This window comes from Nomascus leucogenys, chromosome 25 (genome assembly GCF_006542625.1).
Source record: "Nomascus leucogenys isolate Asia chromosome 25, Asia_NLE_v1, whole genome shotgun sequence".
NCBI lineage: Eukaryota > Metazoa > Chordata > Mammalia > Primates > Hylobatidae > Nomascus > Nomascus leucogenys.
The window spans coordinates 20240688-20259901 of record NC_044405.1 but is presented as its reverse complement, the minus strand read 5'-3'; the positions used below and the strand labels follow the sequence as shown (position 1 = coordinate 20259901).

General features: G+C 44.4%; 1 protein-coding gene across 4 annotated transcripts in view; it reads left to right on the top strand.

Moving 5' to 3' along the window:
- The window catches only part of RUNX1 (RUNX family transcription factor 1), a 260670-nt gene that overhangs the window by 158381 nt on the left and 83075 nt on the right, over positions 1 to 19214 (top strand). For 2 of the 4 annotated variants that reach the window (XM_030806196.1, XM_030806198.1), the window contains exons 4-5: positions 2918 to 3171; positions 9286 to 9442. In XM_030806196.1, coding sequence (XP_030662056.1) covers positions 2918 to 3171; positions 9286 to 9442 — 411 coding nt within the window. Of the gene's footprint in view, positions 1 to 1315; positions 3172 to 9285; positions 9443 to 19214 lie in introns of those variants that run through there. The other 2 variants (XM_030806200.1, XM_030806199.1) reach the window with 2 other exon arrangements.

The window sequence follows — 19214 nt, the reverse complement described above, 5'->3', positions numbered from 1 at the left end:
AGCGGCCACAGCACCCTAGCCCTGGGGGAGGGAGGAGCGGGCGTGAGGGGCCCCGTGAGGTCGGAGAGGGACCCCCGCGCGGGGGATCTTGAGGGGCTCCGCGGGGACCGGGATCCGGGGACTGGGTTGCAGCCCCGGGGTGGATGAGAGGCTGCGGGAGGTGCAGGGCCCGGCAGGGAGGGCGTGGAGGGACTCGTGGGGACGGGAGCAGCCTCCGCGGGGAGGGAGCCCCGCCGGGTGGGGTCGGAGTTGGCCGCGCAAGCCGGGCCGGGGGCGGGGCCCTCCGAGCTCCGCGAAAATGCCCGCAGCGCCGCGGGGACCGGCGCAAGGGGAAGCGGCCGCCCGCACGCGAAGCCGGGGTGGGTTCCGCACCTGGGGCCGTTCGCGCGCGCGGGGGCGGGGAGAGGAGCGGGGGCCGCTTCCGGGGAGCCGGAAGGGAGACGCGGGGCCCGGGCGGGCTGTCCGGCTGCTGCTGGGGCCGGCGCTACGAGGCCCGGAAGCAAGCCGCGGCTGCTTTCAACTTTCCTTCCAGCCGCGCGTTCTTAGGGTCTTTCCTGACTGAGAAACTCCTCGCGGGCCGCTGGCGCACGCAGCAAGAGTGAGGCGCGCGGAGGGATCGAGCCGCGGCCCAGGCGCAGCGGTAAAAAACACCCATTACAGCAACCGACCCGAGGGAAGACGCTGAGAGCAAACGGCACGCTCGGACGCCGTCCGGCCTCATGCAGGGAATCAGCGCCGCTTCGCCGCAGCTGCCAGCCGGACGGTGCACGAGCGCGGAGCGGCTCCCCGGGGCCCCGCGGCCGAATGGCACCCACGCCCTGGAAGCGGAGGCCTGGCCCTGGGCGGCCGCGCAGGATCTGCGGCCGTCCGCGGGCTGAAGCCCCGGTTCGGGAGCCTCGTGGCCGCCACTGCGCCTGCCTGCAGCGGGTCGCGGCACGCCGGCCGGGTCCTCCTCGGGCCGGCGGGGCCTGCTTTCTTTTCCCAGGTCTCCGGACCGTGGCCACTCGCGGAGCCGCACAAGCCTGCGTGTGGCTGCGGAAAGGGGTCCGCACGCGGGCGGGGCCCCGGGCCAGCATGCAGGCGTGGATGCGGGGGCGCGGGGATGGCCTCCGACTCCCCGCCGGGGTTGCGTACAGTAGCGCGCGGCGCGGCGGCGGGGGCGCGCGGACCGATTCCAGGAGCCGGCGGCGGCGAGCCGCGCCCTGGCTGATACCGGAAAGGCCTGTGATTGGCCGCCACCGCCCCTATGCAAACGAGCTGAGGGAATGGAATTCCTCCGGCCGGGCTTACAGTAAAAGCACGTTCATTTCCAGGCACTCTCATTCATAGAGCCAGCGGGCGCGGGCGGGACGGGCGCCCCGCGGCCGGACCCAGCCAGGGCACCACGCTGCCCGGCCCAGCGCCGCCAGGCACTTCTTCCCGGGGCTCCTAGGGACGCCAGAAGGAAGTCAACCTCTGCTGCTTCTCCTTGGCCTGCGTTGGACCTTCCTTTTTTTGTTTTTTGTTTTTCCCCTTTCTTCCTTTTGAATTAACTGGCTTCTTGGCTGGATGTTTTCAACTTCTTTCCTGGCTGCGAACTTTTCCCCGATTATTTTCCTTTTACAACAGCGGGAGAAAGTGCGCTGTGGTCCGAGGCGAGCCGTGAAGTTGCATGTGCGTGGTAGTGTGCGTGGCAGGGTGTGAGTGCGTGTGTAACCCGAGCCGCCCGATCTGTTTCGATCTGCGCCGCGGAGCCCTCCCTCAAGGTCCGCTCCACCTGCTGCGGTTACGCGGCGCTCGTGGGTGTTCGTGCCTCGGAGCAGCTAACCGGCGGGTGCTGGGCGACGGTGGAGGAGTATCGTCTCGCTGCTGCCCGAGTCGGGGCTGAGTCACCCAGCTGATGTAGACAGTGGCTGCATTCCGAAGAGTGCGTGTTTGCGTGTGTGTGACTCTGCGGCTGCTCAACTCCCACCAAACCACAGGACCAGCCACAAACTTAACCAACATCCCCAAACCCGAGTTCACAGATGTGGGAGAGCTGTAGTACCCTGAGTGTCATCGACTGGGCCTTCTTCTTATGATTGTTATTTTAAGATTAGCTGAAGATCTTTGAAACGCTGAATTTTCTGCACTGAGCGTTTTGACAGAATTCATTGAGAGAACAGAGAACATGACAAGTACTTCTAGCTCAGCACTGCTGCAACTACTGAAGCTGATTTTCAAGGCTACTTAAAAAAATCTGCAGCGTACATTAATGGATTTCTGTTGTGTTTAAATTCTCCACAGATTGTATTGTGAATATTTTATGAAGTAGAGCATATGTATATATTTATATATACGTGCCACATACATTAGTAGCACGACCTTTGGAAGTCGCAGCTCTTGCTTTTCGGGACTGAAGCCAGTTTTGCATGATAAAAGTGGCCTTGTTACGGGAGATAATTGTGTTCTGTTGGGACTTTAGACAAAACTCACCTGCAAAAAACTGACAGGCATTAACTACTGGAACTTCCAAATAATGTGTTTGCTGGTCGTTTTACACTTCGCATAAATATTTTAGGAAGTGTATGAGAATTTTGCCTTCAGGAACTTTTGTAACAGCCAAAGACAGAACTTAACCTCTGCAAGCAAGATTCGAAGAAGATAGTCTCCACTTTTTAATGCACTAAGCAATCGGTTGCTAGGAGCCCATCCTGGGTCGGAGGCCGATCGGCAGAACCAGAACTTTTTCCCCTCCTGGACTGTTAGTGACTTAGTCTCCTTCCTCCCTTAACCACCCCCGCCCCCCCCCCCCCCGCCGCAGTAATAAAGGCCCCTGAACGTGTATGTTGGTCTCCCGGGAGCTGCTTGCTGAAGATCCGCGCCCCTGTCGCCGTCTGGTAGGAGCTGTTTGCAGGGTCCTAACTCAATCGGCTTGTTGTGATGCGTATCCCCGTAGATGCCAGCACGAGCCGCCGCTTCACGCCGCCTTCCACCGCGCTGAGCCCAGGCAAGATGAGCGAGGCGTTCCCGCTGGGCGCCCCGGACGCCGGCGCTGCCCTGGCCGGCAAGCTGAGGAGCGGCGACCGCAGCATGGTGGAGGTGCTGGCCGACCACCCGGGCGAGCTGGTGCGCACCGACAGCCCCAACTTTCTCTGCTCCGTGCTGCCTACGCACTGGCGCTGCAACAAGACCCTGCCCATCGCTTTCAAGGTACTGGCCCGGAGAGGGTGGTGGGAGGACAGGCGGAGGCCGGCGAGGCCGGGGGAGATCCGCGAGGGCAGCGGCCAGGCGGGCGGGGCCGGATTCTGGAAAGGGGCCCCCGCAGCCCCGGGTCGGTCTTCCTAGCTTGGGATGCGGGGGATGCTGTGTTGCCGTGGCGACCCTCGGGAGGCACTCGTCTCAGCTTTCTGGGGCGACCTCCCAGGAGGGCTGAAAGCATCAGGGTGTCCCCAAAGACATCCGCTGGGAGCCGGTAGGGACCTCCCTGGCAGGGGCCTTAGCTTTGATACAAAGTGGGAAGAGTTATAACCCAGCCGGGCAGAGACAGCCCGTTTGCTAACTTACTGCTGCCCCTACCGCTGGATTAACACCCAAACCATTTTGTCTTCCTCAGATGAAAGGATCAGGAAATAAAATAGTAAGACTTTTCTGCTTTCAAGTCAGTGAAAAGAAACTAACAAGGGAAACTGTCAGGGATTTTTTTCCCCTTCTCTAGCCGCCCTATGGGAATTAGCATGTCCAAAGTCCACAGCGGGCGTAGTTAAGTCTGCAAAAGTTTTCTGAAGAGTTCTCTGAGCTTTTTAGCCTGCTCCTGCCAGAAGCCGCAAGTATCGAATCCTGTTTCTTTTCCCGGAACCGTTCTGAATGCTATCATCAGCTCACCTAGATTAAGCCCGGGGTAGCGAAAGGTGACGAGGCTGTTTTCGGAGAGCCAGGGGTCCCAGCGGCCCGCTTTCCTGTTGGAGGAGGGGACGGCGCGTAGCTGGAGACTTCAGCGCGGCGGCTCCAAAGATCTCCCTTCACTTTTCACCCCTGATCATCCCCAAAGCTTTGAGCTGCCTTTAAAAACCTTGGCCTTCAACAGGGGTATGAAAACAACCCCAGGCGTTTCTAAACAATCACCCTACTACCCTAGCAGCAAGCAGTAGGAATTTAATTTCTGCAGTGGAGATTTCTGTTTTGTCTTTGGTGGGTTTGAAAAGATGCAACTAAGTAAAATCAGTGCGGGTCATTTCCTGTTCATTTAAAGGGCTAATCAAGGCAGGTGGTTCCAAGTGTAAAGATAAGCTACCTAAAAAAAAATGTTTAATTGGCCCCTTTAAGGGGAGATTAATTTAATATAAGCTTTTCATAGTTCCAGGCCTCAGCTGGGTCTTGATCTTATTACGACGACTAATATTCACTTTTTAAAAAAGTATTGTTGGGGTTATTTTTAAGCTTTATACAGTTTCCACACTTAGATTGTGATTTCTAAAAAAAACGAAATTTGCAGTTGGCTGTGTCTACAGATTCGCCTCTTTTTCCACTCACTTTTCTAAAAGCAGTTTTTTGTTTTGTTTTGTTTTTTAGTGGGGGTGGAAATGAGAAGGAACGTGGCGGCTTGCTTGACTCTTCTTTCCCTCCCTCCGTTTACTTAGATTTGGGTTTGGGAGACCATTTTACTTTTAAATCATTCTAACCCTTTGCATAAATGGACTCAGCGGTGACTCTTTAGGGCACCCGCATTGAGAGGGGACCCAACAGGGTTGGGCCATGGGGTCACTATCAGATAAAGAGCAGAGGCAAGACGGGCTGATAACCACCAAAGGCCATTAAAACCTGGCTGCCCCAATGCACTAGGGCTCTAAGAGATTTGTGGCTTCCTTTTGGGGGAAAATCAGGGTCTCTTCTGAACTCCCTCCTCTGCCAGGGAACCCACACTCAAATATATTAAAAGACTAAATGATTAATCAATAATCTTCAGGAATTGGAGCAGTTCAGAGTCTCAAGCCATTGTATGAAAGTATTTTTCTTCTAAAAAATGAAAAATTATACGTATTGCTTTTATGAGCTGTCAGAATTCTTGCTAGCAGAAACCATAATAACCATAGAGTTTCCTTTTTAAAATGACTTTTGGTAATTCACTTAAAAACAATTAATTTGTTTTATTGGGTGATAATCTATAGGCTACTAAAAATCAAAATACAGATCTCTTGAAAAAAAGTTCAAGTAGGTCCCCTGAGAACATTTAGGGGAAAGGAAAGGATAGCAGAGAAATCAGACCATTTGATTATTATCTGTCACCACCCCAATCCTCATAAAAAGAGGCTTCTTCCTCGAGGAGACCAGCTCACTTCATAACTAGAAGAGTAGACAAAATATTCAGTGAGACAGCAAATGTGAAGGGATAAAATGTTAGGGATAAAAGCAAGCAAAACATCAAAACCTGCTTACATCCCGGGCTCATTTACTGTGTGTCCCTGTCTTCACTCTATCCGCCCACCCAACCACCTCCCAAGCAGCTTCAACAGAAATTATTACCTTAAAATTTGGATCTTAAATAAGCCGCAGGCAATCTCCCTAGGAAGTTAACCAGTAAATAATTATTATATTCCCCATGATAAAGAGAAGCAAATGTGAAACAATGATAAGGCCCTGATGATATTGATGAAAAGATCATTGAAGGGCTTCTTAGGAGTCTCCTGAAGTTCTCTAGGTAAATCCTCTACATCAGTCTTCTTAACTAAAGAGAGATTTAAAATTACGAATTTTCTTTAAAATAGATTACAATAACCCTACTTGCTTATTTTGAGCCCCAACCTGTTCCCCTACTCCTTCCCTCCCATGGAACACCTTTATTTTTTACAGCATGAGAGATACATATTTTTTACTACTAAGAAAACCTTAAGTTTGCTGTGTGTTTTGTTGTATTTACAGAAGTAGCCTAAAAAGCTGTTTTGATGGCTTAGGATGTATTTGGTAATACCATGGTATTACAGCTTGTTTAGGCCCTGGTACACCAGAGTCCAAAGACGTAAACATGCCTTCAGCAGGGAAGTTCAGAGGTCTTGGATTCTGATGGTAATCTTCTTTTCATAAAAAGGAAATAAGTAATATTTTTGTCGGCAAGATCACAGTCCCTAGCTATGCCTTAAATATCATCTCAGCTGAATTCTATGTTCCACTCCACAGCCTTCTTTGCAACACTGGAAGGTTAACGGATTTGAAGTAAATGAATTGTAACTATAATTTCAACCTAATGAGAATTGGTTTGAAATGCCAGTTTGAACTGTGAACAGGCTAGCCAAGAACAGTATTGGGAGGTCTATGTAATATAGAAGAGAGTTGATATTTGGCCCAACTTCCTGATACTTTAAAAACAGAGAAGTAAAACAAAATATGAGATATCTTTGGCCAGCAAGTCCCTTCTTGCCTGTTTGGTCTGTGTTAAAATGTAAATGTTTGTGTTTCCTTACCTATTGTTTATAGCTTTTCATTCTAGTTGTTTCTTTTTTCTGTTTGAAGTTAGATATTTTTACATTCTCTCCATATTGCCCGTCAGTGACAAAACCTGTATCAAATTAGCACGCATGTTAGTTTTAAATTAAAAAAAGAAAACTTTTTTAACCTGGCTTAAGTATGCTTGTTAACAATTGGACAATATACAGTATTAATGAATTGCCCTGGATTTAATAGTTCCCCTTTACCCACCTCCCACCACCAAAAAAAAAAAAAAATCCCTCAGAGATCAATACAAGGCCAAGTAAATGATATGTAGGTGCCCAAATATGGTTGATTCTGCTGCATTAAAAAAAAAGAGAGAGGAGTGGGAGTTAAACTTCTAATTTTTTTCTTCTTAAATTCCAACATCAACAACCTTTTCTTATTTAGCCTCCATGATAATTTTATGCTATGTTTGTTTAGACTTGGCGAAGGTCTCATGAATTTGCCAAATTACAAATGAGGATAGTATTGGAAAGATGAGAGAGGCACAGGCTTGGAGCATTGTGAGGGGAACAGCAGTAGGAGGCAGATAATTCAGAATACATTCCTGTAGTTATAAAAGATGATTTATTTATTTTCACCTTTTTACAGATCCAGACCCAACAATGAGTTACTCAGTTTGAAACCCACGTAGTTGAGGCAGTCTCTGTATACCTGCTGAATGTTGAGTTAAAATAGAGAAGCCTGGGTTACCACAGGGAGAGGAGGATGAGGAAGTAAAAATATGTGTTCAAAAAGGGCATTTCAACACTGTGAGCTAACTTTACAACGGGAAGTGAAAATCATGAAAAAAAGGGGAAAATTTGTTGTAAGAGACTAAAAAGAGCAAAATAAAGCAAGCCCATTTTTCGGGAATAGAAAAAAAACCAGTAACAATAACCAAATAACTGATCAGGGAGATTTATTTCAGTGATATCTTTTTAAAACAAAAAGGGAATTGTCGTATCACTGCTCTTAATTAAATGGCAACAAACACACTTATAATGGGAACTAAATAGCTAATTAGAGGGTGCTTGGGGAATAAATAGCAGAGTTTTAAAATCTCCTATATGGAAAACATGTCCAACAATTGGAATGAAAGGATTAAAAAGAGAGATAAAAGGCCCAGACCTTGTTTGGCAGTGCAAGTTGGATAAAATAGAGGAAAATGCCTCCCTGCTTCTATGAGACTAGATTATCCTGGTGTAGTCTTAAGGTTGGAAGTATGTTCATCTCTCATAGTGAGTTAGTTCATGTTCTGTGCCACAAGGACTGAAGCAGTTCTAATGAATAAAAACAATAGATAGTCATCTGGAGGCCACAGGGAAAGGGTGATGGCTAGGCAGATCATGAAAATGGGAATCTTGAGAAACATGACTTCAATATCATACAAGTGAGTCTATGGCTGCCTTTTTTACATATAGAAAAAGAGGCCCGAAAATATATACTACAAAAAAATTATGTAGCAGTTATTAAGGTAAAAATTGGGAAGTAGGAGGCAGAGGAAGGAGTGATAACAGTAGATTAAGGAATGCTTTACTGTTACCAATTCAAAAACAGCAACCAAAAATGATGATGTAATTGGAATGAGTAATATAAATGTCACTACTGACTTTACTGTAAAGAATGTCAGAAATGATCAGAATAGATACAGCTTGGGGCATTTCGATTTGAAATTGTATGACTGCTTTGAAAAATAGAAACAATGGAAATACAGCCAATAAGAAATGTCTAGACCAAGAAAATAGTTTCTAGAAGGCCTAAATGATAGCCAAGAAATTGATACTATTGTACAAAGTATCTTTAGGTCATGCTTTTCAGAGTATTTTACTTTGAAATTCATTTTCTTAATTACCTGAGTATAAAAAACATTTATCTACCAGTTTTCTCCAATAGCCCTGATAAGACTTCATACTTACTCAGTTACATTAAATAAATTCCTGGTCAAGATCAGCTGGGCTAGCAGAAAACCTCAGGCATCTGTGAGGACATGAGTTTACACACCTTGGGACTCACAGATATAAAAATGCAACCCAATTCCATCCCCGAATTGAGGGGAGTGCACAGAAGTGAATGACCCGTCTTTCTGAGGTTTGTTGATTTTGTAATTAGTAAACGAAGGGTGCATTTCTGACTTTTTTTTTCTTGTGTGCTAGAATTCATTGGTAGTAAAACTCAAGATAATAGCAGCGAGTAGGAGGTATCAAAGATGAACTGTAGAGGGACAGTTTAAGTTACTTAAGAATCGTCAGCAAGATGAAATCTACTTTTAGCAGAAATAAGGTTTTTTTGTGTTTTTTTGTTTTGTTTTGTTTTCTGAAAGTAAAGTCTGCGCCCTGTTCAGCCTGTTAGTGGAGGTCTGAGCAAGTAAAAGATGGGTTAGATTATAAACTTAACAAACACAGGATGTTCTGTTTCTCAAATGGGAGGAATTAAGAAGAGATGATTGTATTCAGGAGACGGCATAGCTACTCAAAATCCTTGATATCTTGCTCTGGTTAGTCTTGTTCCAGCTGTGCTATGTGACCTAATATGGCTTTATTAGGTAAATTTAGTATATGTGTCATTATTTGAAAATTTACATATAGTTGTACATAATGTATTAGGCTGGTGCAAATGTAATTGCGGTTTTTGGAATTAAAAATTGCAAACACTGTGATTACTTTTGCACCAACCTAAAATATAATAAAGTGTCTTTATAACTTTTCTGTTGTTTTGCTTAAGTTATCATTGCTATTCCTCTGCAACCTAAAAAAAATCATTGAATATACATTTAATTTTAGAATAATCACTACACAAATGCCCTAAAAGTGTATGTATAACATTCCTGATGTCTGCATTTGTCCTTTGACTGGTGTTTAGGTGGTGGCCCTAGGGGATGTTCCAGATGGCACTCTGGTCACTGTGATGGCCGGCAATGATGAAAACTACTCAGCTGAGCTGAGAAATGCTACCGCAGCCATGAAGAACCAGGTTGCAAGATTTAATGACCTCAGGTTTGTCGGTCGAAGTGGAAGAGGTACGTTATCTGTCAAAACTATGCTTGAAACACGTTTCATGGCAACAAACCCATATTTCAAAATTCTAGTGATTTCTGTGATGAAATCCCTAGAAACTCGGTCTGTCTTAACGTTCTTATTGCTATGTCAAGCTCTTAAAAATATTTATTTGAAGTTTAATATTTTTAGCAGAATCTCTATATTATTGCTTTGTGTTACTGAGTTGATTTAAGACTGATTCGGAACATGCAACATAGGAATTGTGAATTTCAAAGAAACCCCTGAGATTTTTACTAAAATGCAAAAAATATGAAACTTACCTTAATGGAAACTAGGATTATACAATTACAATGAGGATTCTCTCTTGGATAACAGTACAAAAGCTGTTTAATGGAAACTGTTGACTTATGATCTGTGGGCTATCTGTGAAAAGTGACAGAGTTTCGAATGACCACTTCTAATAATTTTAGGGATTTCTAGTGTATGATGTTGAAACATGGTTTCAAGCAAGCTTACCTTTTTAGAAAAAGACATAAAGAAATAATGTTAGTACCATTGATGGCAGTATGATCTTCCTGCTGTATTTCTTTTCAATGCCTTATTTAGGAGGAGGGGTTTGGCCTGGTTAACATTTTAGATACTAATAATATTAGAGACTGGATTATCCAAGAAATTGTTGCATTAGTTCAGCTCCATGTGTGGTTTTATTTTTCCTTGCCTTTAACCCATTATCAAAGCATTAGAGCAGAAATAGGAATCTTGGCTTATTGTAATTTTTTCTGGTTTCCAATTATTTTCAAGTATTATGTTTTCTTTACGTTGTAAGAACCAAATCATATTTTATAAACAGCAACAAGTACTAAAAGTTTAGTTGAAGGAGGTAAGATAGTGTTTTAAACTCATTTTTTGTAATATAGTACCGATTAAGCTCACAAATAAGTTATTTCAAGTATAATAAAAAGACTTATGGTAAATACCTAAATAACAGTAATAGTTCTTGTATTGAAAAAAATGGAAGCACCAATCAAACAACATTTAAAGTAAGAGAAATTATTACTCTTTAAAAAGGCATTTAAAAACAAGAAAATCTCAGTTCTCAGAGAATTTGATTAGTCAGAAAGGAGAAAGGGGTAAATGTGAGTTGATTATTTTGGTGATTATTTTTGCTAATCTAGCTATCTGGAGCATTTTCATAATAGAATCATAGCTGGAGAAAATAAAAAATTTATATAATGTGATTGAAAATATATATTCATAGTACTATATTAATAATAGGGTAATGCAAAGAAAATTATATCCACTTTTTGAAAGCATGAGTGATGCTATAAGATATAAAAGCATAAGTCATTAAATGGGTTCACTTGTTGTATTAAAAGTCCCCACCTTTCAGTAAATGGAATTTGCATTATGATTCAGAGATGTGTGTCTAGAAAACATCTTAAAGGCTTCGGATTAGTAGCTGGCAGAGCGGGTGAGAAGCCAATAAAAAACAAAGGCCCCACAGCCTGGTCCATGCCCATCGGCCTAGCTAACTCTCTTAATTCAGTTCTTGTGGATTTCTGCTGTTAGGAATCAATAGCTAAGTATCATTGAATTGCATTTCTAGAGAAAGTGTTATCATCATACTATGCATCTGTGTGGGTCTTCATGTTAGGTTTTGGTCATAAAAGTTTTAAAAACTGTTTAATGATCCGTGCCAGTGACATTTTCCCACAAGAAGTTCAGTAGTGGCGTTCCGGCAATGCACAGTAAATCAGTGATAATAAAAAAATGAGATTTTGAAAGCAGCATGCTTTCTTTTCTGGCATTGATGGCTGATCTTGCATCCCTCATTGGCCATTTCTGTTTTGAGTGGGTGACTAATAGGTGCTTGTGTTTACTTGGGTAACAGTGAACTGTTTCCCCAAGGTGTGGAGTGTTTGCATTTGGCTGCAGGATTCGTGCCAGTATGCCCTTGAGTTTGCATAAACCCCAAAAAGTAAAATAGCTGCAACCAAGGCTGGGCTGTCTTCCCATACTCTGGAATGAGAAAATTAATTGAAATGCCATAAACGGGCAATGTTTTGAACAGACTCTCCTTCCCACCGGTGATAATAAGCAATAAAAAATACGGAAACCCTAATGGAACATTTGACCCAATTATAATTACTGTGAATATGAATATTGTTGGTCTTGAGAGAGAGATATATATATATATATATATTTTTTTTTTTTTTTTGTCAGCGCTACAAAACTAAATGAGCTGTCTGAAGGCCCAATTTGACTCTGTCTCATAATTTCATTCCATAGTCATAAAATATAATTTGATTTTTCTCTTTCAAGTGTGTCAACACCAAAGCCTGCCAGATTTTTTCTTTCTTTTTTCTTCTTCTTTTTTTTTTTTTTTTTTTTTTGCAATTTGCTTCCCATTAGGAAGAGAGCAGATGATTCTGACTAATTTTAACAATTAGTCTTAATCTTCCTCACTGAATCTTATCCTTTAAAAGTTTCATTACATTTTATTAAGTGATCTTAAGACAACTGTTTCATTTTCTGTTTTTGAAAATGTGCTTGAAAACATACCCTTGGCATGAACACGCCACGCCGTGGCTCAGAAGGCCCTGGCTCTTGGCTCATCCAAACTTTCAGTGCCAATTTTGAATTCTGTTAAAAGCCACCAGTCTGATGGATTCTCCAAGGGGCCTAGTATGTGGTGCAAAATGAAAGGTAGAAAAAGAAGTTCTCTTTCTTTGACCAGCTGCCAGTCCATGGGGATCGTAAACCCATAGAAACTGCCAGAGGTTGGACATGGAAGGGTTTTTCTCTGTTCTACAAAACGGATCTATCTGGGCGCTGGCTGCCATCCAGGATCACAGCTCCTAACCTTGGGTTCGTTCCGTAACTGGGAAAACCTGCCTGTCCGGCTTTGACAGCCTCGCTGGCTACACTGGCCCTGTAGAAGCCTGAACCTTCTCTCTTTTCTTCCATTCCCTCCTTTTTCTCCCTGGCAGTTTAAATCTTGGTTCAGAGTGTATCTCACCCTTGGAATGTTTCTCTCTTTGATTCAGTATCTCCATGTAAATCGACCACTCCTTTACAAAGGAGGAAGAGATAGCAGCTCCCAGGAGATGAGGGTTAGGGAGCTCTGGGGACCGGGCTGAACTCCAGAGGTCATGTGAGCACAGAGGTTGTTGTTCAGAACAATTCACATTTTAGCCAAATGGACTGGTACTCCATGACACCCCCAAAAAATTAAAGTTCAGGGTCAAAAGGAATTCTCTTGTGTGAAACGAATTCACTGAGCAGCTTTTATCAGTTTACCTCTGCAGTTGAGGCAAGTGCTACATCACCTGCCACCTTTAGAATGAGAAGAAAGTGTATCATGGCTTCAGCTGAGAGAAATTTGAGAAATTTTAGCAATTGGTGTCCGGGCACGGTGGCTCACACCTGTAATCCCAGCACTTCGGGAGGCCGAGGTGGGTGGATCACCTGAGGTCAGAAGTTCAAGACCAGCCTGGCCAACATGGTGACACCGCCATCTCTACTAAAAATACAAAAAATTAGCCAGGTGTGGTGATGGGCGCCTGTAATCCCAGCTACTCAGGAGGCTGAGGCAGGAGAATCGCTTGAACCCAGGAGGCAGAGGTTGCAGTGAGCCAAGGTCGTACCACTGCACTCCAGTCTGGGCAACAAGAGCAAAACTCCATCTAAAAAAAGAAAAAGAAAAATTTTAGCAATGAAATCTGTGACTGCTTCATCCCGGTTGGAGTATTTAATCAGTCAGAGAATAACTGATCAATCAGGAAATACAGCTTTAGTAATTTCATTTCAGAACCAAAGAAGAAATCTCTCCAGCTGCATTATCAGCTGCATTGTTGATGCACGAGGAAGGATGGTGTACTGCACATTTCTTTCTAGTTTTTTCTTAGAATATGATTTTTAATCTTTTGGGAACATCATAGATACTTTTGAAAATCCTTTGGAAGGCTTTTTCCAAGGACAAAAAAAAAAATGCACGTGTTTACTTACACACAGAATTACGTATATCAATTCAGTTTCTAGGCTGCCAGAACTCATTTATGGACCTTCTGGGGATCCACGGACCCTAGGCCAAAAATTTGTGAATTTGGAACTTTGCGTTGATCGTGGAGGGCCAGCTTAGCCCTATGCCACGTATAGTAGACACCTGAAAATGAATAAATACACGTACAAATGAGCTAGACATTTTCTTGAACCGGTGCCGTTTTGGTAACACCTGTGTTTTTATTATCGCTGGGGTCTGGTTTGTGTAATTAAGAAAATAGATCCCCTTGAAACCACTAGCCAGGCCTTTGGATGGCCATCAGGTACACACACATGTCATCACGGGTAAAGAGGAGGGGGCCTATTCTGTGATTGAAAGGACAGTCGCTTCTCTCGTACTGTGTCCACACCCAGCCCTGTGAGGCCAAGTGTTCTGTGGCCTGTCAGGATGGCGTTGAGTTTCTTGGCGGAATTTGTGTTTACATTGACCTCCCTGGCAGCTTTAATCTTGCCCACTTTCAAAATAGTATCCTTTCCCAACACATTTATACAATGAAATTCCTTCAGTATGTTCTTGCTGTGAATATCTTCCCAGACATAATATTGATCCTGTCACAATCTGGGTTATTGCATATTTGTGTAATGTTAGTTGCTTAAGGCATTTTCATTCTTAAATTATTCTACATTATTTGGGGTAAAGTGTGGGAGGTTGCCTTTCAGGTGAGTGGAAGACTGTGTGGTCAAGAGGAAGAGAAGGTACATTTAGGGAAGGATAAACGGTACTGATATTCTAAACAAAGAGACATGGCTTGGCTTTATGTAGCGGTTGTTACCAAGAGATGATCTGAATGACCCGCGGTATTATTGTAGGATCCAAGTCCTTCTCTATTCAATTAACAGATTCATATGATAGAAGAAGGCAAAATTCATCTGACCACCCCAGAGTTGTTTCACGGGTAACGTTCATGGTATAAACTGGCAGTCAGATCTCCTGGAGAGAATATAAGGAAAAGACATGAGTTACATTAAAATCAACGCTCCCATTTTCCCACTGTTTTCTGTTACGTACTGATCTATACTTTAAAATAATGTATATACTGAAATCTGTATTCAGATCTCACTGCAAGCAAATATAGATGAATAAAGACCCAGTCTCTGATATACCAAGCCTCAACCAGCCCTAACAAATACTGCTTTTCGATGGGCAGGTCAAAAGCTTGCCTCCGTGATCTGATGTAGAATTCATCTCTAGAGACCAAGTTTCTCATTCGGTTTCACATTTGCCAATAAAAGGGTAGCAACACTTTCCTAAAGCAAGTTTGCTCCCTGCCCTGCTTAAAGCCTGGGGTGGCCCAGTCATGGCAAGGACCAGCAGGAAAAGCTTTCTTGAAAACTGCTTGTGCTTGCAACAAGCAGTTTCACAGTTGATCCCTTCATAGTTTTCTTGCTGATTTTATGAAGTGTCAGGCATCGTTGATGGTGTCACACAGCTTTTTTAAATTGAGGTTATTTGTATGAACAATATTTTATAGTTTGATGGGCAGAAGCTGTACTTCTCTCCACCCACCCTCAACCCCTTCCTTGCCAGTCGGCTTGTGTTTGGTGGAGGCATTTCTTTTTGGTCAGGACAGAAGACTATCAATCAGAAAGTGCCTGCAAGAGAAATAATGCTTGAGTGATTTTTAGAGCTTCCTGTTTCAGCAACAAGCATTATAGACATAAACAGTGATCCAGCCAACGGCTGCAACCCTGCTCTGGTTCTAATAAATCAGTTTTGTATTTTCTTTTTTGTGCTGGTTGGCAAGGGGCAAGAGAGGGTGGAGAAGGCTGGCTAAAGAAGAACATATTCTGTGTTTCTGGTTTTTTTTTTTTTTTTTTTTTTTTTTTAAGGAAAAATTACTTGTTGACAAGGAGAGATGGTGTACTGTCTTTTTTTTTTGAGACAGTTTCCCTCTTGTTGCCTAGGCTGGAGTGCAGTGGTGTGATCTCGGCTCACTGCAACTTCCACCTCCCAGGTTCAAGCGATTCTCCTACCTCGGCCTCCCGAGTAGCTGGGATTATAGGCGTCTGCCACCACGCCTGGCTAATTTTGTATTTTTAGTAGAGACGAGGTTTCACCATGTTGGCTGGGCCGGTCTTGAACTCCTGACCTCAGGTGGTCCACCCGCCTTGGCCTCCCAAAGTGCTGGGATTACAGTTGCGAGCCACCGTACCTGGCCGGTGTACTGTCTTGTGGCTGTTTTCTTTCTGTAGATGATTATGAAACAAGTTCAGATCAGTAAAGAGATGTTTATGAATAACCATATACTGTCAATATGGAGAGAGTGTGTGCTTTTGAAGGCTTCATTCTTAGCCAGTGGAGTGTGTGTGCGTGTGTGTGTGTGTGCAAAGGGGAGAGAGAGAGAGAGAGTGAGAATATCCATACTTCCATTGAGAGACTTCTTGGGCCAAATTATCTTTGAGGACTAAATTCATGCTAATAACATCTTCTCATCTAAAGCCCAAATAAAGCAATTAATGGACATTGATAAGTGAGCAGTGTGGATTTAATGAGCTGCCTATGAATACTCTGACATGTGCTCGTTTTGTTGGCTCCCTGGCGGGGCATGGGGACAGATTGCAGCACTTCAACGTCTGTATTTATAAACATGCATTCCTGGACTTCAGGCAGCGCGCATACTCCATCATTGGTTCTGCTGCGAGTCCTACATTCAACGGAGATGTATTTTGATCTGTGTTGAAGACAGAGCAATTGACGGCATTCGGTTTGCACTGCACCGATTTGGGATTCCAGTACATTGCCCAGTCCCTGTTAGTCTATATTAGGCAGCATGTCCCATTCAGGAACTCCGTTTGACGTCACCGAACTTTCTCCAACGAAGGTGTCAGGCAATTGAGGTCCATAGAGGAATCCCAGCAACTTCCTTTGAGAGGTTCACGGCCATTCTGCTGCTAGACTGAAAATGCGTTTCCTCTGATTTCCTTAGTGAGGAAACATTCATTTAGGAGCCATTTAAACTGTGTTTTTCTCAAAGAAGATGTAAGTACATTTCCTGTTTATTTTTCAACTTAGATTAATTTGGGCTTTTACCTTGAGACTTAAGACCATCATTAAGAATGTATGGGCAGGGCCATCTGCAGAACTACCCCACCTCCCCCACCACCTAACCCAAGGACGTGCCTGTCTAGTTAATAGGAGGGCTGGCCAGCACTGTGGGGTGGTGTGTGGCCCTAATTGAGTCACCTTATGCAAACCAAGGTAACTCACAGGAATATGGGCAGTTTGAGCATAACTGGTCATCTGTGTGCTTATCAGATCTCTGGAAGTGGAAACACTCCAGTTTGCTCAGAGTGTTTGCTCAAGGCATTGGGTTGGGGTCTTTACAGATTTTTTTTCCTTCATTCTATTTGAAACTATTGTATAGAGGATAGTCAGCATTAATCATCTATCTTTCTATCTATTCATAATTAATAAGGAGCTAGTCTAAACTCACATCATAATAAGGCTTTTTCTGCCTCTTTAAATGGTGTGTCTCTAGTACCTACGACAAATGTCCTGCCTTCATTATTCTATCTGAAACCACTGGGCAGTTTATTATCAGTATCCTGTCTCCCTGCTTATCAATTTTGATCATAATCTTGCTCAATGTTTCCCAGCTGGGGTGATTTGACTCCCAGAAGACATTTGGCGATATCTGCAGGCATTTTTGGTGGTCGTGTATTGGGTTGGGTTGTGCCGGTGGCATCTAGTAAGTAGAGGCCAGGGATCTACTAAACGTCCTACCATGCACCTGACAGCCTCCCCAACAAAGACCCAAATGTCAGTTGTGCTGAGATTGAGAAACTCATCTAGCTCTAGTCATGTGTGATCTTGCCCTGATCGCGCATAGGTTGTAAAATGTTTCCCTTGCCCCTTTTATTCTGACATTCTGCCTCCCTACAAACTTATCAAAATGTTGTATGAAAAACTTATTTTAAAATTTATGAAAAACTTATTTTTAAAACATTGCACAGAATAAAAAGTAGAGAACATCACTGAATATTAAAAGTTTCTTTTTTAAAAGGAAAACATAGCAGTGTTCTCTATGCATAGAATTGCACCATCCCCGTGGCTCCACTGACCCTGCCTGCTATCCTGGCTCAGGGATGCACGGTGGCTGGAGGAGTGGCTGCAGGTGGGGTGGTGCACGCAGCAGGGCAGCTTCTCCAAGAAGGCTCCCCACTGTAGTCACCCCATCATGAATGTCACACATGTGAGGTCCACAAGGACCGCAGAAACTAGAAAGCCCTCTGCCAGAGGCTCGCTGCTTTTCCCTGAATACTTCAGTGGAGAGGCCATGGAGCCACTGATCTAGGAATGGGAATTGATGTCAGTGGACCGTGTCTACTCATATTAAAAAAGTGATAAAGAGCTGGGCGTGCTGGCTAACACCCGTAATCCCAGTACTTTAGGAGGCCAAGGCAGAAGGATCATTTGAGGTCAGGAGTTTGAGACCAGCTTGGCCAATGTGGTGAAACCCCATCTCTACTAAAAATACAAAAATTAGCCAGGAGTGGTGGCGTACACCTGTAATCTCAGCTGCTCTGAAGGCTGAGGCAGGAAAATTGCTTGAACCAGGAAGGCAGAGGTTGCAGTGAGCCGAGATTGTGCCACTGCACTCCAGCCTGGCGACAGAGGAAGACTCCACCTTAAAAAAAAAAAAAAAAAAAAAAAGTGATAAAAGCAAGGTCTTGGTGTGTGTCACTGACAGACAACTCCCAGACACCAAAATGGCTCAGTCTGCATACCCTAAATAAAAATGAAGGCACTGCATGGCAGGAGGAGAGACAGGACCAAGGTTTGTGGGCTTGCTGCCCACAGGATGGGTTTGCAGATGCCACCCGCAGACAGATGGCTGGGTTCCTCTGGAGCTTTATCCCACCTGCCCCAGCATGTCAGTTTTGCCATCACCTGTTTTTATACTGAGATTCAGGGCATGATGATTTGAAAACAAAAATCCGCAGGGAGACTCCCCTAGGTGTTCCCAGTGCATCAAGGTAGAGCCTGCTGCAGGTTGAGTTTCTGGAATAGGTCAGGCTGTGTCTGCTTTGTTTGTTTGTCCGTTTCCTTGCTTTTGTGCTCCATGGAGACTCTCATGCCTAATTTTCCTTCTCCATGTATACATCTGCTTCCTTTAAGCTCCCCACAGTAGAGCAACGCTCCTAGATTCGACATAGAGATCACTTGCGTGTCATGTAATCTGTGACTAGTAAGCATTAACTATACAAATGGGAGTTCGTGGACGGTGTCTGAGCTGGGGACTGCACAGAGCTCACGGGTTGCTGTAGGTGTGCTCTAGAGAGAAGGTCACCGGGGAAAAAGCTTGAAAACAGCTGTGGCATGCAAGGGTGTGTGTAGGAACGGAGACCCAAGCACTAAGGAAAGGAAATGAAGATGTGCTCCGGAGCCCCGAGGAAGTGGGCTCACAGGAATTTTCCAAAATCAAGAGATCCAGCCTTTAACTAGAAAGCTCCAGGTGGTATCGTTAGTGACTAGATGATACCTGATACATGGTCTGTGAATGAATGACTGTTCAGGACTGTTTGATTTTTTGTTTTTGTTTTTGTTTTGAGATGGAGTCTCGCCCTGTCACCAGGCTGGAATGCAGTGGCGTGATCTCAGCTCACTGCAGCCTCCGCTTCCTGTGTTCAAGCAATCCTCCTGCCTCAGCCTCCCAAGTAGCTGGGATTACAGGCGTGCACCACCACGTCTGGATAATTTTTGTATTTTGCATAGGGACGGGGTTTCAC